This window comes from Magnolia sinica, chromosome 5 (assembly GCF_029962835.1).
Source record: "Magnolia sinica isolate HGM2019 chromosome 5, MsV1, whole genome shotgun sequence".
Taxonomy (NCBI): domain Eukaryota; kingdom Viridiplantae; phylum Streptophyta; class Magnoliopsida; order Magnoliales; family Magnoliaceae; genus Magnolia; species Magnolia sinica.
This window is the reverse complement of record NC_080577.1, coordinates 2761454-2782381: the sequence shown is the minus strand read 5'-3', so window position 1 is coordinate 2782381 and position 20928 is coordinate 2761454. Positions and strand designations below refer to the sequence as shown.

The window sequence follows — 20928 nt, the reverse complement described above, 5'->3', positions numbered from 1 at the left end:
GACGGCGTTGATGCAAGGCACATACATCAAGGTTAGCCCCACAAGGATCTACCGGATCAATGCGACTTCCACCCAGGTAAATCCGCAGTGGGCCTCACAAACGAATGGTGTGAATGAGTAATGGCTCATGCTGGCCCCAAAAGGCCTCGTGATTTTGGATGAGAATAAGACTTTGAAGGAAACGATGCCATAAGCCAGTCCATCGACGTGTAAGCATGAACTGTCCATCGAACCTGCCGATCCAACCGTACACTTAGTGAGCTCTGCCTTAGATGGCCTATGATTAAAAAAACCACACCGATAAAACAATCATAGCCATCTTACAGCGCAGCAGAACAGAGCAATGGTCTGGATTACGTACCATGGTCCCTCTTGACAGAATTTGAAAACTCCCACGTACACCGTTTGAAGATACGGACTATGTATTCACTCGACTTCTGAGTAATCTATTACATAAACAAATCATCGGACGCTTCTCTTATTCGCTTTCAGCAAATGATCCGATATCCCATCCCACTCAAAAAATAATAATAATAATCCGACACTGAATTTACTACAGCCTTTGGATGAAGATCCCTTGTTCAATTTGAAACGGTTGCCAAGCATGGATCCCATCACATCCGACGGTCTCAGTTGTATTGGTAACCCAGAAGAAAGATAATCCATGAGACAGTAAACGGATTCCCTTGAGCTGGCCTGATATAATGAATGCACTCATTTCACTGATGCTGCCTACAAAACTAACTGGAATTTACCTAAGAGCCATTTAGGTGCCAGTTAAAAATGAGTTCATCTGGTTTCAGGTGTGTTTGGTCACACCAAATTTCGTAATATTTCATGATTAATCGGTCTCATTTGGTGCAAATTTCATATCTCATGCAACCAAATGCACGTTGGTACAAATTGTCGGTCATCAGATTTTAATCCTGACCAAAAAAGATATCTAATACATAATTATGAATTAACTGAAATGAGATTAACTAATTATTAAGGGCACCCAAACAGGCCCTTAGGCTTTCAAATAATACATGAAGAAAAACAAAAACAAAAACACTACCGCCCAAATGCACATAGTGCAAGTCTCTAGCCAAAAGCACAAGATTTTTCAGCTCGTCTGCAGTTCTATATTGTTCTTAGCAAAGAAAACAAGCAATGCCGATGAATCTTTGCTGAAGAGGTTATGACCCAAGGGCTGCAGCATTGGCACCAAAACTACCATCCAACCTTGCCCAAAAACATAAGCAAAAAGGAAAAACCAACAACAGGAAAAACAATACTAACAGGCTGGCAACATTGATAATTATACAAAATGCATAACAGTGGTCCTCCATGGAACCAGAATGGCCTTTTTTTTTTCTTTTTTGCCAACACTGATAGCTGAAACCATAAATCACAATCCTTGCTACATCATACTTCCAGTTGTTCTAACGTATTACTTACGCCGCCTGTTCGGAACGTCTGGGTTCCCTTTCTTCATCATAGCAACAAACTCATCGTAATTAATTCTTCCATCCTGCAATGAACAGGTAGAAGTCACTCCATTTAGCAATAAATAAATAAGATAAAAAAGCCATGCCAAATGCAAGTTGGTGTGGCCATCAAAACTTATTTAAGAGAAATCCCCAGTCCCTGTTAGGTGGATGACTAAAAAGAGTTCATCTCATTCCAATTAACAATAATGTGTTAGAGCTCTTGATCTCTAATACATGGTTCCTGTGACATGAACTAGTTATGTATTAGACATCAAGATTACTGATAACTAAAATGAGGTGAACTCATTTTTAGGCATCTACCAAACGGTGCCTTAATATTGTTTCCAGTACCAACCATGCACTAGGTATTCATGGCTTTAACACCCACTACGGGTGAAAGGGATACTGAAGTGTGGTCTTTAGACAAGTCTGGCCGCTTCTCGGTCCATTCAATCTCGGTATGGTTGGAAGCTCCCCTTCAGTTGCCATCCGTTTGGCCTGATGGGGCCCCACCAAGGTCAGGGTGTTTCCGTGGTTGGTTGGGAGGAATCTGGTTTCAATGATTGATAATCTCCAAGAGAGGTCAATGATGATGCCTAATTGCTGCATGTCGTGTATGTGGGATGTGGAGACAGTGGACTACTTATTTATCCATTGTTCCTTCTCTAAGGTGTGGGGGAGAGTATTGGTCTCCTTTGGTGTGTCATGGGTCATGCTGGGAAGCATTACTCGCCCCTTCTTTGCTTGGCATGGGTAAAGCCTTGAGAAGAGGAAAAGACTCTGAACAGGTATGATGTCCCGATGGAACATCAAAATGAACACATGCAAGTGCACACGTGCACATATGCGTGCACACAAACAGTTGGACAGACCATTTTGAAACCCTTTTTTTCTGCATATAACACACACACACGCAGCTGCAAACAACAGCCAGACACACACATGTACGCCTGCATTTTGGCTGAAGCTAGAGACCTAGGCCCAAGCATGAGTTTTAAATCCCAATAACTAACTGAGCCGGACCTTTTTCTGCATATGCATAAACAGCCGACCAAGAAGCCAACCAGGCCAAAAGTTAACATTATGAGGCTGCATCCTTGATTTTTCAGAATTGACTGTAAACCTCAACCCAAGCAGGCCAACTGGATATCCATGCACAGTATGTTTTAGATTTCTGTCTGACAGTTCTGGGAATAGCTATCCGGAAAGACATGAGACTTCATCAATTTGGATTAGTGTTCAAATACTCAATGGATTGCTCGGAAAAAGAAAAAAAATAAATTGGCTTAGTGTTCAAACACCCAAGTCGAGTCAAAGGGGTAGCCAAGTTCTTTCCTCAATAGTCCTAAAAGATTCGAACTATTTCAAAAAGTTGGTCAAGTACTTGAAAACCTCAATCATCTTCCCGGAAACTTAAAAGTAGCATGAGACTTGATCAAGTACATGAGAATCAAAAAGTATTCAACCAAGATCTCCAAGTAAACTTGGACTCAAGCCCTCATGAAGTCCAAGTCAATATCTACGTTGGTAAACCCTGATCTTTGGGTGCTCTAGACACATCAAGAAGTTTGAAAGCATTTTCTCTAAAAAAATGAAATTCATTAGGAAGTTGATATAATCACCTGCACTGATTGATTTGCCTACAGCCATTTTCCACTTTGGGAATAGATATGGGCGTAAGCAAATCAAAATAGTGCCTCCATTTAACCTATAATCAGTTGAGAATGATCACCTACAACCGATTGTAGGTTAGGTTAACCTCCGTCTATTATCACAACCCGTTTCCATTGAAATATATATGATACTTGCATGGGAAAATTTGGAAATAAAAATTGTGAAGGCAAAAGAAAAGTTTTAGCATACAACCAACCTAATTAACTGTAAGGGAAGACAAAAACAAAAAAGGAGAGGAGGTGAAACAAACTCTGCGTTATATCAAACGTACATTATCCGTGTCTACTTCTGCAATAATCTCTTTAATTGTTTTTTCATCGCCCATATTATACTTCTTGAGGGCTTGTTCCAGTTCCTCCATTGTGATGTATCTGGTAAAGAAAAGAAGTAGAAGAAAGAAATTGCGACATGCTTAATAATTGCTGGTAAGAATACAAAAGGTTTAAACACAGAACCTAAACTGATTAACGAAAGGAATACCCGCTCTTGTCCTTGTCAAAATACTCAAAGGCAGTGTACAAGTGGTCCTCCTTTTCCATTCTATTCATGTGCATCGTGGCTGTTATAAATTCAATATAATCGATGGTCCCATTTCCATCCACATCAGCCTGAAAGAACATATGCATTCCTATTTTTATTAAACCATGAAATATGAAGTTGACATAGAGTAGAGGGAGCCTTAAAGAGTCAGCAGCTTCGAAGAACAGGTGAATTCACGGGAGAAATTAGCAAATACTCTTGATTTCATAGCATCGCATGATGAACTTTATCAAAAAAAATTATGTTAAAGAAGTAAAGAAGTCTTCACAAAAGAGAGCATTCACAAGTGCCAAAGTGTGTGCATGTGTGTGTGCACGCGCGGCATAAACACGAAGAAGAGGACGCAAGCATCCAAACCGATTAGGAAGCGAACAGTAGCTTTAGCAGTAATGGTTAGCGCTGTTGTTCCAAGCCTTGCCCTAAATCCGTACAGGGAATTTCTGTACATGTCAACACAACTATTAGGAGAAATTTTACTATTCACTATCTATACATTCAGGTTATTTCTAGTTATCAAATACATGCTTCTTTATTTACGCATTCAAGAAATAATGATGTGTTTCTTACTATTTTGAAGGAACATACTAGATATCTTCACTATGTAAATGTTCATGGAGTTCTGTGCAGAGAAAATGAATGGAAGATACAAGAAATAACAATGCGACACGTTTTTCTCACTATTTCAAGGAACATACTAGATATCTTCACTATGTGAATGTTCATGAAGTTCTGAGCAGAGAATAAATGAATGGAAGGTATAAGAAATGTAGAAAACCTACTAAAATCAACAGGAAACCCAACCAGAACCCTAAAATGAAAGCATTGAGAGCATACCGCTTCCATCAACTGCCTCACTTCAGATTCGGAAAGCTTGGTGCCCAATTTCGGAAGCCCTGCTTTCAATTCTTCGAAAGTGATTGTTCCGCTGTTATCTGTGTCCATAGATTTGAACATTTCTTTCAAGCCCACGATTTCTTCTTCAGAAAGATTTTCTGCAATTACCTGAAAAGAAACAAAACCAAGATACCACAATTAGGGTTGCAAGGATTGCATTTGGCAAAGAGGAGAGGAAAAAAAAAAACAACAGGATCTTACCTTCAAAGCTACTTTCTTAAGCTTGTTCATTGCCCTGAACTGCTTCATTCTAGTTAGGACTGCAATATCAATTGGCTTGTCGGATGCATCGCCGTCTTCTCTGACCCATGGATGATCTGTATTTTTTTTCCATTTTCAAAAAGGTTAGATCCAGATTTCTGGAAAGAAAAAGCTTATATCCCAACTCCTATTCGATCATTAACAAAAACTGCTCACTTAACAGTGAACCCCAGAAAAACCACATCCAAAAGACATGTTTGCATAAATAAGAAAGCACATGGACACAACCATATGAAAAATAAAAATGAGAAGAACCCACAAGGAAAATGAGAAGAAAACTGGCTTGTGTTTACAACTAATAACAAAGTGGAAAAGAGAGTAAAGAGAGTTCTCACCCATCTCTCTCATTCACAGTCTCTCTTCTCTACCACTCTCAAACAACACACACATGACAATCACTGCTTGTGAATCTTAGACTGAGCGACTATTGTCAACAAGGAATCATCTGTGAGACTGTGTCCCAAAGTGGCTGCAAGTATGGAAGCTTTAATGTAACAGTAGAGTCCTAGACATTGCCAGACATGATGTTGAAGAGCCAGACAGCGGAAACTTTTAGCAATAACTATCCTTCTCATTGTCACCTTGACATCTTTTTTCTTATTTTGGTTTTGTTCCCATGCTGGACACTTTGGACACACGGTCACTTCTTGACATTGACATGACACGAAACTTCAAAATTTATATTGACAAAGTGTCTTGGTGATTTCAATGAAAAGTTCCATGTGTTGAACACATTGAGGTGTCTAGACATGTTCTCCATAAAGTTTTCTTGCATCTTTTCCAATGAGTTGTGAAATTTTCTTTTGTCAAACTGAAGACTTGTTGCTCCTTGTCCACCAGCTTGCCTCCATTCTCTTGGGGCTGAAAGAAACTAAAACTCTAGGTTTAAGTTCAATTTTATTATGAGATTGACCATGTAAAATTAAAAATTGGAAGTTGTTGTCTTTTTGCTTCTTTTTTTGTTCTTTCATTGTGGTTCTCTGAATCTTTTAAGATAGCAGGTGATATTCATTTTAATACTCACATGAGCTACTGCTTCTTGACATGATTATTGCATGATTTTGACGTTTGCAAATTAATTTTTTTAGTTTAGAACCTTTAGATTACTACTAATTGGTTTTTATTAGAATTATGTGAATGGTCTTTTTATATTACCTTTGGTTTTCTATCCATTAAAAAAATCCTTTGATTAATGTTTTCATTATGTTCTTTTATTTTATTGTTGTTATCAATATATTCATTTTAATAAATTTATTTCTATACGAAAGTGTATATTGATTGAAGTGCCTTTAATCTGTTGCTGAAACAGGATTTTTGATTCGATCAAGAGCCTTGTCAATTCAATCAAGAAAATCCGGAAATTCCAGTTTGCTCTGGACACTTTTGGACGACAACTATGTTGATTCGATCGATGGTCTGTCCAATACAGTCGATTAGATCGACAGTCCGATCGACAATTCATGCAATTTCTGCATAAGTGTGGGTTTTGTTTCTAATTCTGTACAGAGTGTATAAATACAACTCCTAATTGGGGATTAGGGTTAGAAGAAGAATAGAGCTAGCACGAAATCAAAGGTTTCGAATGGGGGAAACTATGAGTTTTCATCTGTAAGTTGTTCCATCTTTTGTATTCTTTTGATTAATAGTAGATTGATCATCGCTTTGTGCCGTGGTTTTTTTCCCGCAAGGGTTTTTCACAAAAAATCTATGTTCTTTATGGTTAATTGATTTTTCTTTCTCTATTGCATTGTTTGATTTGAACTGAAGTTGCTTCTGCGCCCAACAAGTGGTATCATAGTGTATGTTGGGTTTTTCAGATTGAATCTGAAAACACGGCATTGAGGGGATCAAATGTGAAGTTTTGAGACAGAGAAGTTCACAGGTAAAAACAATTTTGAATTATGGAGGTTAAAAATGAAAGTCCTCCTAATTATGCAAGGGTTGCAGCACACACTCCTTGAAAAAACGAAATGTCCTGAATCGATAAAGGAAGAGAATTGGGATAAACTTGATAATTGGCCGATGAAGTCATGTACAATGCCATTGATAAGTCAACCACCGCAAGATTATGGGCGAAGTTGGAGAGTATTTACATGACGAAATCGCTCTCCAATCGCCTGTATCTAAAGAGACAATTTTATAATATGAAGATGGCAGAAGAGTCGGATCTCTCCGAGCACATCAATGTCTTCGACAAATTACTTTGTAAACTGACAAGCGTGGAGATGAGTATCAATGAAGAAGACAAAGCCCTAATTTTGTTGACGTCTCTCTCGGAGTACAATAAGTATCTGGTGGATACTCTGTGCTATGATAGGAATACCCTGGACCTTGATACCGTCATTCCATCCCTTTAGTCGAAGCAGTTGAGAAGGAATAATGGAGGAGAATGTACTTCTATATGTGCACTGGTTGCTAGTGGAAGACAATCTGAGCGAGAGAAGAGGAAGTCGCGATCGAGGTCTAAGTACAAAGGAAAATAAAAGTTGAAGTGTTAGAATTGTGGCAAGATGGGACATACGAAGGACTGTACAAATCCCAAAATCCGTAATGAGGAGAAATCAGATGATTCGCCGAAGGAAGCCAATTCAATGGAATCTAGTGAAGGGAAGAGTGGTTGTGACATGTTGTCAGTGTCCAAGGTCGGTCACTTGTATAATGAGTGGATTTTAGATACGGGAGTATCGTACCACATGTGTTCTCATCGAAATTGGTTCACCACATATAGTGAGTATGATGGTGGCATGGTTCTTATGGGCAATGAGCATGCATGTAAGATGATAGGAATTAGTTTGGTCCACATCAAAATGTTTGATGGGGTGGAGCGTACACTGATCTATGTGAGGCACGTTCCGGACTTAAAGAAGAATTTGATATCTTTAAGAGGTCTAGATACACTCAGGTGCAAATTCGTCAGTTACGAAGTGTCCTGAAAGTTTCTCAAGGGGCACTCACTATTATGAAAGCACAAAGGAGCAGAAACTTTTACGGGTTGATCGGGAATGCTATAACGGGTGGAGTTGCAACGTCTTTAGCGGATTCTCATGTTTGTGGCACGCACGCCTAGGCCACATGAGCGAGCGCGGTATGAAGGTACTTCTTGATAGTGATTTAATTCCTTATTTTAAAATTTTTTATTTAAATATATGTGAGCACTACATATGCGGAAAAAAAAAAAAAAAAAAGCAGTGTTTGAATTTTAAAACTAGGAAACATATTAGTAAAGGACAGCTTGATTATGTGCATTGGGATGTGTGGGGGTCATCGCCTGTTGTTTATGGAGAGTCATCATTCTTTGTTAGATTCATTGACAACTTCTCTAGAAACGTTTGGGTTTATTTCTTAAAGCATACATCCGATGTTTTCTCCACTTTCAAGGCATGGAAGGCAATGGTTGAAAAGCAGACAAGGCACAAGTTGAAAATTCTGAGAACAAACAACGGCGGAGAATTTATTTCTAGAGAATTTAATCAATACTGCAAGGATGAATGGATCGTGATGCATACACCAGAGCAGAATGGTGTGGCTAAACGTGTGAATCAGACTCTTTTGGAAAAAGCCTGAAATATGTTGAGTAATGTTAGGTTGGGCAAGGAGCAATGGATTAAGGCTGTAAACACGGTTTACTATTTAGTAAATCGATCTCTGTCTACACTGATTGATTGTAAAAGTCCAAAAGAAATATGGAGTGGTCAGGAAGTTGATTGCTCGAGGCTGCAGATATTTGGTTGTGATGCTTACTATCATGTACTGTTGGTTGAAAGAGATAAGCTAGACTAAAGGGCTAAGAAGTGTACTTTTGCCAGCTATTGTGCTTGGGTGAAATGATACAAATTGTATGACCGGATTTCAAGGAAAATCACATTTAGCTAGGACATCAAATTTGATTAAGGTTCCTTGTTTCGAAAGGATGAGCACAAGAAAATGGAAAAATCGGTGATTGATGTTGAAACAGACAAAATGTGAAACACTTGAAGAACCTAAGCCGCAAATAGAGGTACAAAAAGAGGCGGTTGCACCACTTGTTAGGAGAAATCCATCAATAGATCACAGGTTACCGTTAAGATACAGGGATGACTCAAACGTTGCATTTGCTATCATTGCAAATGAGGGGGGTCTATCTACTTTTCAAGAAACTCTAGAAGACAAAAGATGCAGAGAAGTAAATGGTAGCGATGCATGATGAGATGCACTCTCTATACAAGAATGAAACATTTTAAGTTGGTAGAGCTACCCGTCGGGTAGAAAGCGATTGGTTGCAAGTGGATTTATTGGAAGCAACTAGATAAGTACAAGGCTAAATTGGTAGTGAAGGGTTATGCTCAGAAGGAGGGTGTCGACTTCAATGAGATATTTGCGCCAATGGTCAAGCAGGTATTTATCAAATTTGTACTGGTTTTGATCACCTAATACAATCTGAAACTGGAACAGTTAAATGTGAAGACTGCGTTTCTACACAAGGAACTAGAACAGCATATCTACATAAAGCGACTTGAAGGATTCGAGGTACAGGGAGAGGAGAATAAAGTTTGCAAGTTAAAAAGGTTGTTGTACGGCCTGAAACAATCGCCTAAGCAGTGGTACAAGAAGATTGATTCTTTCATGTTGAGTCAGCGGTTTATCATAAGTGAATTCAATCATTATGTCTATTTTAGATCATTGAGTGACAAGGAATTCATTATTTTGGTGTTGTATGTTAATGACATACCACCAGCCATAACATGTCTGAAATCAACATATTGAAGACTCAATTATCCGGGACATTTGAGATCAAAGATCTAGGGGTTGCAAAGAGGATTCTCGGCATCGATATACACAGAGACAGGAAAATGAATAGGCTATGGTTGTCTCAGAAGGAACATCTTAAGAAGATCTCGGTCAAGTTTGGACAGGAAAACGCTAAACCGATTAGCACACTCCACGTTGCTCACTTTTGACTTTCTTCGGAGTTATGTCCTACGTTAGATGAAGAAAAGCGGTATGTCTCGTGTGCCCTACTCGAGCGCGGTTGGCAGACTTATGTATGTCATGGTCTATACTATACTGGATATTTCATATGCGGTGGGTGTTGTGAGCGGATTATTAAGTCTTGGTTTTCAAAAATTCTAAAGAGAAACATTGGGAAGCAGTGAAATGGTTACTTCGGTACATATTAAGTACGAAGAACTATGTCTTGGTTTTCAAAAATTCTAAAGAGAAACTTGTAGGACATGTGGATGCAGATTATGCGAATAATAGAAGATCGACTTCCGGTTACTCGTTCGTGTTAACAGGTGGAGCTAGCACTTGGATGTCGAAGCTTCAATCCGTGGTTGCACTTTTCACAACCAAAGCTGAATATATGGCAATGACGGAAGCATTCAAGGAAGTTGTTTGGTTGAAATGGATGATGAATGAGTTGAGGTTTCAACAAAAAGTTGTGCTTGTGCATTGTGACAGCGAGAGCATGACTAATTTGGCAAATAACTTGGAGCATTACTTTTGGACTAAACATATTGATGTGCGTCATCATTTTATCCAACAGACGCTAAAGGAAGGATGTGCTACTCATAAGAAGATTCACACCAGTGTGAATCCGGCAAACATGTTTATAAAGGTTCTTCTTGTAGAAAAGTTCAAGTTTTGCTCAACTACTCTGGACTTGGCAAAAAAGAAATGAAGACGGAGTGTGCATGAGAAGCGATGACAATAGTGTTACTATTGAAGATGGTTAGAGATGATGATAGCAACTTGGAACAGTAAAGCTGGAGGATTAAAGCCACGGTGGAGATTATTGATCGAGTGCCTTTAATCTTAAGGCAATTTTCAATTTGACTGAAGCCTTTGTTGGTTTGACCGAATATTCCAGTTTTGGCCCTATTGCTCGCAGTGATGTTTTACACATTTTCGGTTCAGTCCGACCAAAGGTTACACGGTTTGACCGATCAATATAAATAAGTGTGGGTTTTGTTTCTAATTCTGTACAGAATGTATAAATATGACCCCTAATTGGGGATTAAAGTAAGAAGACGACTAGAGCTAGCACGAATTCAAGGGTTTCGAAAGGGGAAAACTAGGGTTTCCATCTGTAAGTTGTTCCATCTCTTGTATGCGTAAGTGTGGGTTTTGTTTCTAATTCTATACGAAGTGTATAAATGCGACCCCCAATTGGGGATTAAAGTAAGAAGACAACTAGAGCTAGCACGAATTCAGGGGTTTTGAAAGGGGGAAACTAGGGTTTCCATCTATAAGTTGTTCCATCTCTTGTATTCTTCTAATTAATAGTGGATTGATCGTCACTTTGTGCCGTAGTTTTTTTTCCCGCGAGGGTTTTCAACGTAAAATATGTGTTCACTGTGGTTGCTTGAATTTTTTCTCTCTCTATTGCATTGTTTAATTTGATATAAGGTTGCTTCCACGCCCAACAATGTCCATGTGCCTAGATTTTGAGGTTTGTCATGCCGGAGACTTTAGGACATCGAAACTTGACACTTCTGCCACATGTCTTCTTAACACTGATCCTTCTTAAACCAAGGCACTGTCAGTCTACATCATTTCTGGCACTAGAAACATAGGGCCCCTCTTAAGGTGCTTTTGGAATCATGAATAAATACGTCAACATGAAATCGATGCAATCTACATGCTGACACAAGATTTGGAACACAAATATGAGGCACTGATAATTCTGGAAAAGTTGACAATATGTCAACTATATGACAACATCAAAGCTTCATTTTTTGTTCTTTTGGAATAGCAACAACATCAAGGCTATATCATGTAAAAATTACCAACTTAGAAAATTGAAGACAGAGAACGATGCATCAAGGTTGAAAGAATTACATCAGAACTGTACAAAGAGTATACAAAACCAAAAGTGGGAGATAATGAAATTTGTTTCCTAATACCCAAGTTGACATGTGTGCACCATTCATGGAGATGAATGAGTATCTTCAACAAGAGGTTTCCAAATTTGTTTTCCTAATACCCATGCACATTTGGATTGGGGGAAAACAAAAGAATAGGAAAAGAAAAGTGCAATGATGATCCAATGATGGAATCTTAAGGATTCCATGGCACTATTAAACCATGGATGTTATTTTTGAGGATCTTGTTTGAATAGAAAGTGGAAATCTCACTTGTGTAAGACAATACTCACCTTGTGTCTTGTGCTAAGGAAATTGACTGTGGAAATGTATAATGATTGCTATGTGGAATCCACTGCTATTTTTGCTATACAAATATAGTGAAATGTCCCATCACAGGAAAATCGTTTCCTTTTCCTTTATTTTCTTCTGTTTTCATTTTCATTTCAACTTGAGATGCATCCTTCCAAAAACAAACTTTGGAAGCCTCGACATAAGGTGAATGGGAGGAAAAGAAATAAAATGATACCATCTTATAACTCGTACAGAGGGCGTAGCACTTTTAGTTATTTTCATCAATTTGTAATAACATGGCCACGTATGCTGAAACCACTAAACAGTGCTCCAGTTTCTCTCCTAGTTTCCACTATTTTTCCTCTTTCTTTAATGTTTTTTTTTTCTGGAAATGGCAGCACATTGGGTACTTTTAAGTTAGTGTTCTTTATATTTACTATGCTAAATTCATATAAAAATACCAATGATTTTATATGTTTTAGCATGTTTTATGCATGTGGCCAATTTTAACGAGAGTGTTCTCCATGTACAAAGGACACACAGGATACCAGCATAGCATTATTTCAACCATACCAAAGGAATGATATTGTATAGCTGTGTTATACATAATCATGCATACATGTAGACACACACATACAATCAATCTGCAAAGAACTGTTGTCTTGACTGTGGTTTTGCAGGCTTGAAGCTTACTTAGAATTTCAACAGCAGAAAGCCGTTCTTTTGGATCCGCCCGTAGCATCTTCTTTATCAATTCTTTGGCGGCACTAGATATGGAAGGCCATGGGTCAGAAGAGAAATCGATATGCCCGCGTAAAACAGCATCAAATATACCCTGCTCATTCTCTGCATAAAAAGGGGGAAGTGAACCACCGACAGGATCCAAATTCCCAAGGCTATTGCTCAAAACAAAATCCATTTGCTTGTTCAGCCAAAACACGCACCTGCCCAGAAAGGAGGGACGCCACTAAGGAGAATATAAAGTATAACTCCAGCACTCCAAATATCGGCTTCTGCTCCATAATGTCGTCTGAGCACTTCAGGAGCTACATAATATGCGCTCCCAACAAGATCTTTAAATACATCTCCTGCACCACCATTCCAGTTCATACACGTTACATATGTTTCTATAGCTCTTCTAATTTTCTTCAAATAAGAACAGGGGGTTAATGATAAATGCTGCAAACAATGACATTTCTTTTACCTTGACCGTCAATGAGAACCACCACAGTCAATACATAAAAAAGCAAAGGTAACAACGATTCTTCCTTTTTTTATGAATCATATTCTTAAGGGCCTAAGCATATATCATATTGTGAGCAGAGGCATCATGAAGAGCCTAGTCATATATCACATTGTGAATTGCAAATGAGATATAATCAACAAAGATATTGCAGTGTTAGTGGTGAAGCATAATTGTTTAAAGTTCACTATTTTTTAATGATGTCAGGGTGTCACTGCCCCATTTTGGGGGTGAGACTATTCCCTGCGGATACACGCAATCACCCGCAAACCACGTGCATCAGGTAATCCCAGGGAGGGGAATCGAACTCATGTTTGTGGGGAGCACACCCACAATGCTTGCCGTTCGCCCAAACCCCGTGCAGGTTTAAAGTTGACTTTGAGAAATGAAGAAACAAAACAGCCGAAATTTCTTCAAAAAAAAAAAACACTCTGAAGCAGAACATGGCATGACCTAGGGAACCTATAGCACTGGTGACCTAGCGCGAGTCTTGTATTCTTGGCTGCTGATCTGAAAAACCATGCTTTGCCTTCCGGCAACTCTAACTGCATCCCTTCGTGGCTCTCCAAGTGTTGGGGAAGGACGGCATGCCTCTTCACTTCAAGTAGCTGAACAGATCTGTCAGGCTATGCAAGGTTTTGGGTCGCAATTTTTGCCACAGCAAAATGGAAGACCCTTTTTTCGAAAGATATTAAATTGGAAGAGTGGGTCGGAGTACAGAGAAAGAAACAACTCAGAACCCAGTAGCAGTAGACTTCACGAACCCGGTGACTCTTTATGTCACACATCTCCCAATCCAAGCAAAGGTGGAAGAAATGAAAAACATATTTGAGGAATGCAGCAGGTTAAGGACATACATATTCCAAATGATAAAGAAGTGTTGCATTCATGCTTTTCAGAAACTGGCAAGAAGGCGTTGGAGCTATTGAAACCAGAGCGAACTGAGTTCCAAGGAAAAAGAATAGGGGTGGACCTTTCCAAGGTAGGTTGGGAAAAGGGGGTGGCCTCTATTGCAAGAAAGGGCATAGAGAACAACAATAAAGTGGAGAAAGGTTACTGAGTGGGATAAGCATGTAATGAAGAGGGAAGAACTCTTATCCTAGTTGGTAGCCAGGGTGAAGGTCAGAATGACGAGAAGATAAGAGTTCCGAGTGTGACTCACCTAGAGACCAGAACCAGTATGAGTCAGACCAACTTAGTCCTGTTTCGGTCTAGTGACTTGTTTCAGTACTCATCTAAACCAAGAAGACTCAGATGAGTCCACTTGGTTTCGGATGATATCTTGACCATCATGTTAACTCAGCATTTCCAAGTTCCAACATTCAAGTGGTAGATCCTAGAGTAACATTGAGGCAAGGAGGGTTCAGGTTGATAGGCATTGAAAGGCCTAGATGGGTGGGGTCCCAGGATCTGACGGTATCTACACGATCTTAAGACCTATGCACAAATCCAAAGATGGATGGCCCACGTCCAATGCTTCACCTAGCTACTTTAGGAGTAGAAAGGAGTAAATCACCTTTTTGATCCTATGGTTAGGATGGCCACCGAACACGATTAACGATTTAGATTGTCTAAAGGCAACCTAATGGACATTAGATATTCTCTTGTTATTCCTCTTTCAATTTTCTCTACAAAAATTTGGGTGGATGCCTTTACCGAGGGAACGCCACTCATTTTTATAATGGGAGAATTAGAGAGAACTAGGAAGAGTTCGGATACAATAAGGCTTATCCCTATCACATCCGAACTCTCCTTTATCACAATTTTCTCTCTCGTTTGAATTTGAATTTCGAGAGAAAAGGGTTGAAAAAAGGGATATCCAACTGGGGGGACAACTATGTGGGACCCACCCACTACTGGTTGCCCACAAGTGGGCCGCCCAGGGCCAACAAAAGTAAAGAAGAAACTACTACAGTCTCATAGGGGTGACCAAGGCGATGGTCAATGAGGGTTTCCTAATGAAACTAGGTAATTGAATTCGGGCCAGGTTGTGACTAAAAAATAAGGTGAAAATTCTTAAGCTGCAATGCCATCACATTTTGTTGAGTCTTCATCAGACCAAGAGGCTTCAATCATGTGAAGGAACTTCTGCTCGAAGGATGATTATCAGTGATTCTTTATTGGTTCAATGATATAAATCTTGGAGGTATGGTAATCTGGATTAAGATCTTTAGAACTCACTTATGTGCCTAGTTCTTGGGAACATTTCTGTCAAGGTACTGAATATAGGTTGGGTGAGCGTATTCGCACAGCCCAAAGCTAATGTGATATGGGCCATATTAGACCTGTGTCAGTCAGAAGTTTTTGTAGCCAGAGAATTGCAAATTTGTATGTCAGACAACAGGAAAATGAAGAATGAAGAGATGAGAATCTATATTTTTTCGTGCCTTGGACATATATTCAATGGTGTATCGGACCATTCTTTGATAAGAATACTATCTATCGAGCTGACTGGCTGAAAGCTGAGTTGTTGACTCTTTGACCTTTAAATTTTAATGATTCTTATAACTTATATTGTTCGAATTTGTGATGAAAGTTATGGCATAAGTTTGACACTGCCAACCTAACGCAACCCTCCTCCCTTATCCAGGCTGGGGATCGGCAATAAGAGCACAAAACTCCCACAAATAGTTAATAAGATGAGGGGAAGTACACTTAGATGGTCTGGTCATGTGCTACAAAGACCAACAAATGCACCCATTTGAAAGAGTGAGTTGGTACAAGTTGAAGGTTCTAAAAGGACAAGGGAAAGCCGAATAGGACGTAGATGAAGGTAGCAAGAAAAGTCTTAATGACCTATGGTCCAACCAGTGTTCGAAATATCCGTATCGCTACAAGTTTCGCTGGTCGGGTATACGAGAACAATATCGATATCGCCGATAACCAGAAATGAGGGAAACATTGAAAAAACAGTGAAATTTTTTGTGAAACTTCAGGAGATGCTAAAATACACATATTATATTAGGAATAAAAAATTATAAAAAGAACACATACGTAATAAGTTTCCATTTCATGGGAGCCTAAAAGCATGTGATGTCATAAGAAATTAGTCCACCAATCCCATCTATCCATCCGACCTTCTGTCCAAACATCCACCGATATTTCAAAAGATCAACAACACACGACATTTTGCTGAGATTGAAAAGGAAATGAAAATGTGTGATCTCGAATCGAGATGTTATGATTTAAAAGTGTGTATTAAGGTCCTTTTTAACAATCCATGAAGTTTCATTGAAAAATTCAACCATTTTCCCAATGTTTCCCCATGTTTCCCAAAAAGTGCAATAAATTATGTGATACAAACAATATATCCCGTGCGATAGCCGATACGTATCTGTATCCCAAGGGTGTGATACATAGCATGCTACCAATATTTCGAACACACGACTCTCGATATCGCCCATGTTGCGATAACGATAATATCGTGATATTATCATCAACAAAATTGAACATTGCATACAACCATGCGCTCATTGAAAAATTTGAAAGGGAAATTTTTTTTTAATAAACAGATTTTTGGCAATATTATCGAAATATCACTGATACATTGGTGATACAAACGATACCTAAAATTTGCACAGTCAAAAATATTGGGGATACATTGGCGATATCGATATACTAGCAATATAAGTGACGCCTGGAATTTACATAATCGAAAATATTGTTGATATCAATACATTGGCGATACTTAGAGACACACCATCGATAGCTGGAATTTTTTATACTACTAGTAGTATCGCTACCAGTGTTATCGGTATCGCCAAGTTGGAGATACGGATAATCTTGGGGATACTTCAAACAATGATTATCATGACATCATCTAGCAATTAGCATCTCCATCCAATGCAAATCATTTGGCATTTTAGTTATATGCTCACTACTTAGAATTTAAAGTTTATTGAACTTATGCATATAGACATAGGTTCACAAAATATAATTATTCAACTAGCAAAGCAATTCCCAAAATGGTACACTTTGCTTCGATTCATCAAATCCCACTGAAATCTTGTGTTTTGTCTCCAAAACAGGCCTAGATCTAGTGGAAAATGAGCATTAAACTTCTTATAAGGTTGAAGTGAAGAAAAGGGGAGACAGCGAGAAAAAAATAATCTATGCGCCTTTACACGTGTATTGAACCACAAGCAATACGAAGGGGTAAACAGTATCGATATGGTGGATTAGAATGTTTCATCCCTGTTTCAAGTATCACCTTATCAGCATCAGCCAATATGTGTACAATACGCCCGTATTGGCCAAAATGATGCAAATATAAAGGCCCATGATTTCTGGAGTTTGGTTCATTCTATTGCAAAACTCTCCATCACAGGGTGGTGGAGGAATTTGTAAGGGTAAAATTTTATTTATCCAGTGAAGCTGGACGAGAAGATTTTTGAAATTGCCTACCTCTCAAAAAAAAAAAAAAAAAGATTTTTGAAATTGCCGTGCAACATCTTCCTTCAACCCCTAGAACCCATCCCCTCTCTAGCCTTTCTCCATGTTTCCTTATTTTTGTCCATCCATAAAGCTTTGGTTACAACCAAATCTCCAATATCATCTAGATATACGTCAGATCATCACGATCGTCTTAAGGCAGCTCCCAGGCATTGCTGCTCACTCCACCACAGTAAATGGCTCCTCCCACAAAAGCTCTGTTTTCAATTTAGACCTTCAGTTTGTTAAACTTGTCCTGGGTTCCTCAATGATGCCAACGTCTACTTCTAGTTGAAGTCATAAATATGACATGGATTTCACTAAGCTCCTAATAACCGGGGCAAGCGAATAGTGCTAACAACCACTTCTGAAGACAATGATCACTAGATCTCAGTGAAACCACAAAATTAACCTGGAGGAACAGTCATTTTGATCCAGGCCTTGTCGATAAAATATTGCACATCATTTCCAATTGGCCATTGCTGAGGAAAGAGTTCCAAGGATGTTCTGCGGCCGCTCTATTGAGGGCTAATCCTGGGCAAGGGATGACCAAAGTCAGTACGATTTTGGTTGGGAGCCTTGGTCTGGGCTTTGATGTTGTACTTTTGTCCTTGTTTTGTAAGGCTGGATAATGGAGTGACAAGTGGGTTGTTTTTAGCCATCTATATTTTGTTTCTCATTTTTTAATAAAGTCATCGCCTTCCAAAAAAAAAAAAGTTGTTCCCAAGAAAGATCAAGGTCTCATTCATTCCTGATCAACTCCTTTTTCAAGAGGTGCATAGAGTCCTCACAATACCATTGTGTGTGTACCGAATTAATGATCATAAAATGGATATTTATAAGTCATGCCATCATGTGCAATTACCAACTAATTAATCCGCCACCATTAATCTCGTATTTTGGATCAAGTAAAACACCAAAATCTGGTTTCCACATTTTCTTCCAAATCAATGTATCTATTTTTAAATTAATCTATGCTTCTCATCGGATTTACTTTACGTTATTCAAATTATGTTAAACAATAGAGACACTTCTGGTTTTTCATTGATAACGAGGAGATTTGTTAGAAGTGCCCACTGCACAAAAAGCTACAAAGATCCATTACGGCAATGGATAAGAATTCCCAATAAAAAAGAAGAACAAAAGACCCCTTCCTCAGCCAGGGAGTCTTCTACTGCGCGTTCTCAAAAACTAAATCTGTTCAATAAAATCCCTCAAACAACATTTCACAGTTGTTTGATAAAATCCCACTAAGAGAATTCCATGGCACTGCTTTCAGTTCTCTAAAACTGCTAATAGTTCAATAAAATCTCTCAAACAACAGTTCACAGCTGTTCAATAAAATTCCACAAAGAGAATTCACTGGCACTGCTTTCACTTAGTCGTCAAAGAGAAACCAGAATAAATAATAATAATAATAATAATAATAATAAGAGGGAGAGCTGTCCTTACCCGGCTTGAAGAAAACCGACAGCCCAAAATCCGTTGCCTTGAGCGGTGAATCCTCATCCGTGCTCAAGAACAGGAAATTCTCCGGCTTCAAGTCTCGGTGCATCACCCCCATGGAGTGGCAGTAGTGGACGACAGTGACGATCTCCCTGCACAGCGCGGCGGCAGCCCGCTCCGAGTAATGCCCCTTGGCAATGATCCGATCGAAGAGCTCCCCGCCGGCACAAAGCTCCATCACGAGGTTGACTGATTGGCGGTCCTCGTAGGCCCCCTTCAGCTCGACGATGTTGCGGTGGCCCGCCAGGTGGTACATGATCTGGACCTCGCGACGGACGTCGTCGATATCATCGCGGTTGATGAGCTTGCGGGTGGCGATTGACTTGCAGGCGAAGACCTGCTTCGTCTCGCGGTGGGTGCAGAGGTAGGTGACGCCGAACTGCCCGCGGCCGAGCTCGCGGCCGAAAATGTAGGTGGAACGCACGTCCTCCATCTGACGGCCGAGGACGCGCCCGATGCCGGAGAGGGGGGGGACGGGCGGTGGTGGCCGTGAGGGTTGGGAGGGGTGCGTAGGATTAGGGGGGCGCACGTTATGATTGGTGGCGGTTTGGGGTCGGGGATGATTTGCGCCCCCTCCTGCATCTTGCCCGGAGACGACGACCTGGGGCGATGTATGGAGTTGATGACGGTCACTGTCGGACGGAAGGCCGTTGCAGTTGCCCATGTTGGTGGTTTCTGTGTCGGCTTGGGTTGCGCTTGGTGGGTTTTAAACGCGGTGGTTCGGACAGATGCTAGCAAGAAATTGCGTTTAACAGTCCATTTTGTCTCTGTCGCGATTTAGAATCAAGTGTGCGTTGCCGGCCACCGGGGCCCACGTGTTGATTTATTCCAATGATTTGAACCGTCCATATTATTTGCATTACCATAAATGAGCTATTAGCCTATAATTCTAGACTTTGATTTTTAGAGTTGAATACGATCCGTTAGAACTTTTCTTGTTAAGTGTAAATTCACATACAGATAGTGATGGTGATAATCATATTTCTATAGTAAGTTTCTATATCTATCGCCTATAATATACATCACAAAACGTGGACAGTTCTGATCATTGAATCACTCAGTATGTAGGTCCCATTCGGCCACGACACGTGGTGGTCTTTGAGTCACGACGGAGGGAAAGCGAACTCGTCCCATTATAGCCTCCTTTCTCGTCAGCAAATGTGGCTTACACACACGTGGGGTTCATGTTATGCGGTCCAAACCGTTCATCGGATGGACCTAGCAGTAACTCGTCTGTGCCCGTGGAATTTACCAGATTGGAAGATCCTGAACCTTTGTTACGTTAGCCTGCTTATAGATGGTTTTTAAAAATTTTGAAAAAAAAAAAAAAAAGGTTTTGCAACGGTCCACATTCAATTGTAAAAGTGCAGATGTGAAATGTTTGGGATCTTACAATCTGTGAGATTTCATGTTTTTGAAACATCAAATGTGGGGCCCGTTGGATGAACAGTACGGATTACCTGGTCATGTGCCTATGATGTACGGAATATCGCGCGTCGATTGAATGGCATTCGTGGATGAACAAAACGAGTAGGTCTTCGGGGAAGACTTGTTCAAGACCGAGCGCTGGACTGGGATGGACTGGTCCGAGAGCAGAGTAACAATGTCAGCGGAACTCGGTACGCTGCCCGAGGTTTGTGAAGTAAATGACCAACATGATCCTTATGCTTTTGGGTAAAACTTTGATACTCTGGCAATGTGATGGGTGATACACATGCACTTAGAAATTACTCTAAATCATGAGTTCCCGTCTAAATCTACCATGGATCAG

General features: G+C 39.8%; 1 protein-coding gene across 2 annotated transcripts; it reads right to left on the bottom strand.

Annotated features, from left to right (window-relative positions):
* Positions 1–1249: 1249 nt before the first annotated feature.
* On the bottom strand, positions 1250–19899 carry LOC131245118 (calcium-dependent protein kinase 1-like). Of its 2 annotated transcripts, XM_058244344.1 has the most exons (8): positions 19104–19894; positions 12922–13065; positions 12671–12823; positions 4782–4897; positions 4521–4688; positions 3627–3754; positions 3418–3517; positions 1250–1513 (listed from the first exon to the last, which is right to left on the bottom strand). In XM_058244344.1, the coding sequence occupies exons 1-8, from the start codon at positions 19819–19821 to the stop codon at positions 1433–1435; spliced, it is 1608 nt and encodes a 535-aa protein (XP_058100327.1). In that variant the 5' UTR covers positions 19822–19894; the 3' UTR covers positions 1250–1432. The 2 variants fall into 2 exon arrangements, with proteins under 2 accessions (XP_058100327.1, XP_058100328.1); XM_058244345.1 differs by lacking the exons at positions 1250–1513; positions 3418–3517 and having other exon boundaries at positions 3629–3754; positions 4466–4688; positions 19104–19899.
* Between the last annotated feature and the right edge of the window lie 1029 nt (positions 19900–20928).

What these genes read in the sequence shown, in the direction of transcription:
- LOC131245118 (XM_058244344.1), bottom strand. Translation starts at nt 19,821, where the DNA reads ATGGGCAACTGCAACGGCCTTCCGTCCGACAGTGACCGTCATCAACTC. An exon ending in CGTCCCTCCTTTCTGGGCAG is followed by an intron (nt 12,824 to 12,921) that starts GTGCGTGTTTTG and finishes CTTTTTATGCAG; the next exon opens with AGAATGAGCAGGGTATATTT. An exon ending in CAGAAGTAGACACGGATAAT is followed by an intron (nt 1,514 to 3,417) that starts GTACGTTTGATA and finishes TGTTCATTGCAG; the next exon opens with GATGGAAGAATTAATTACGA.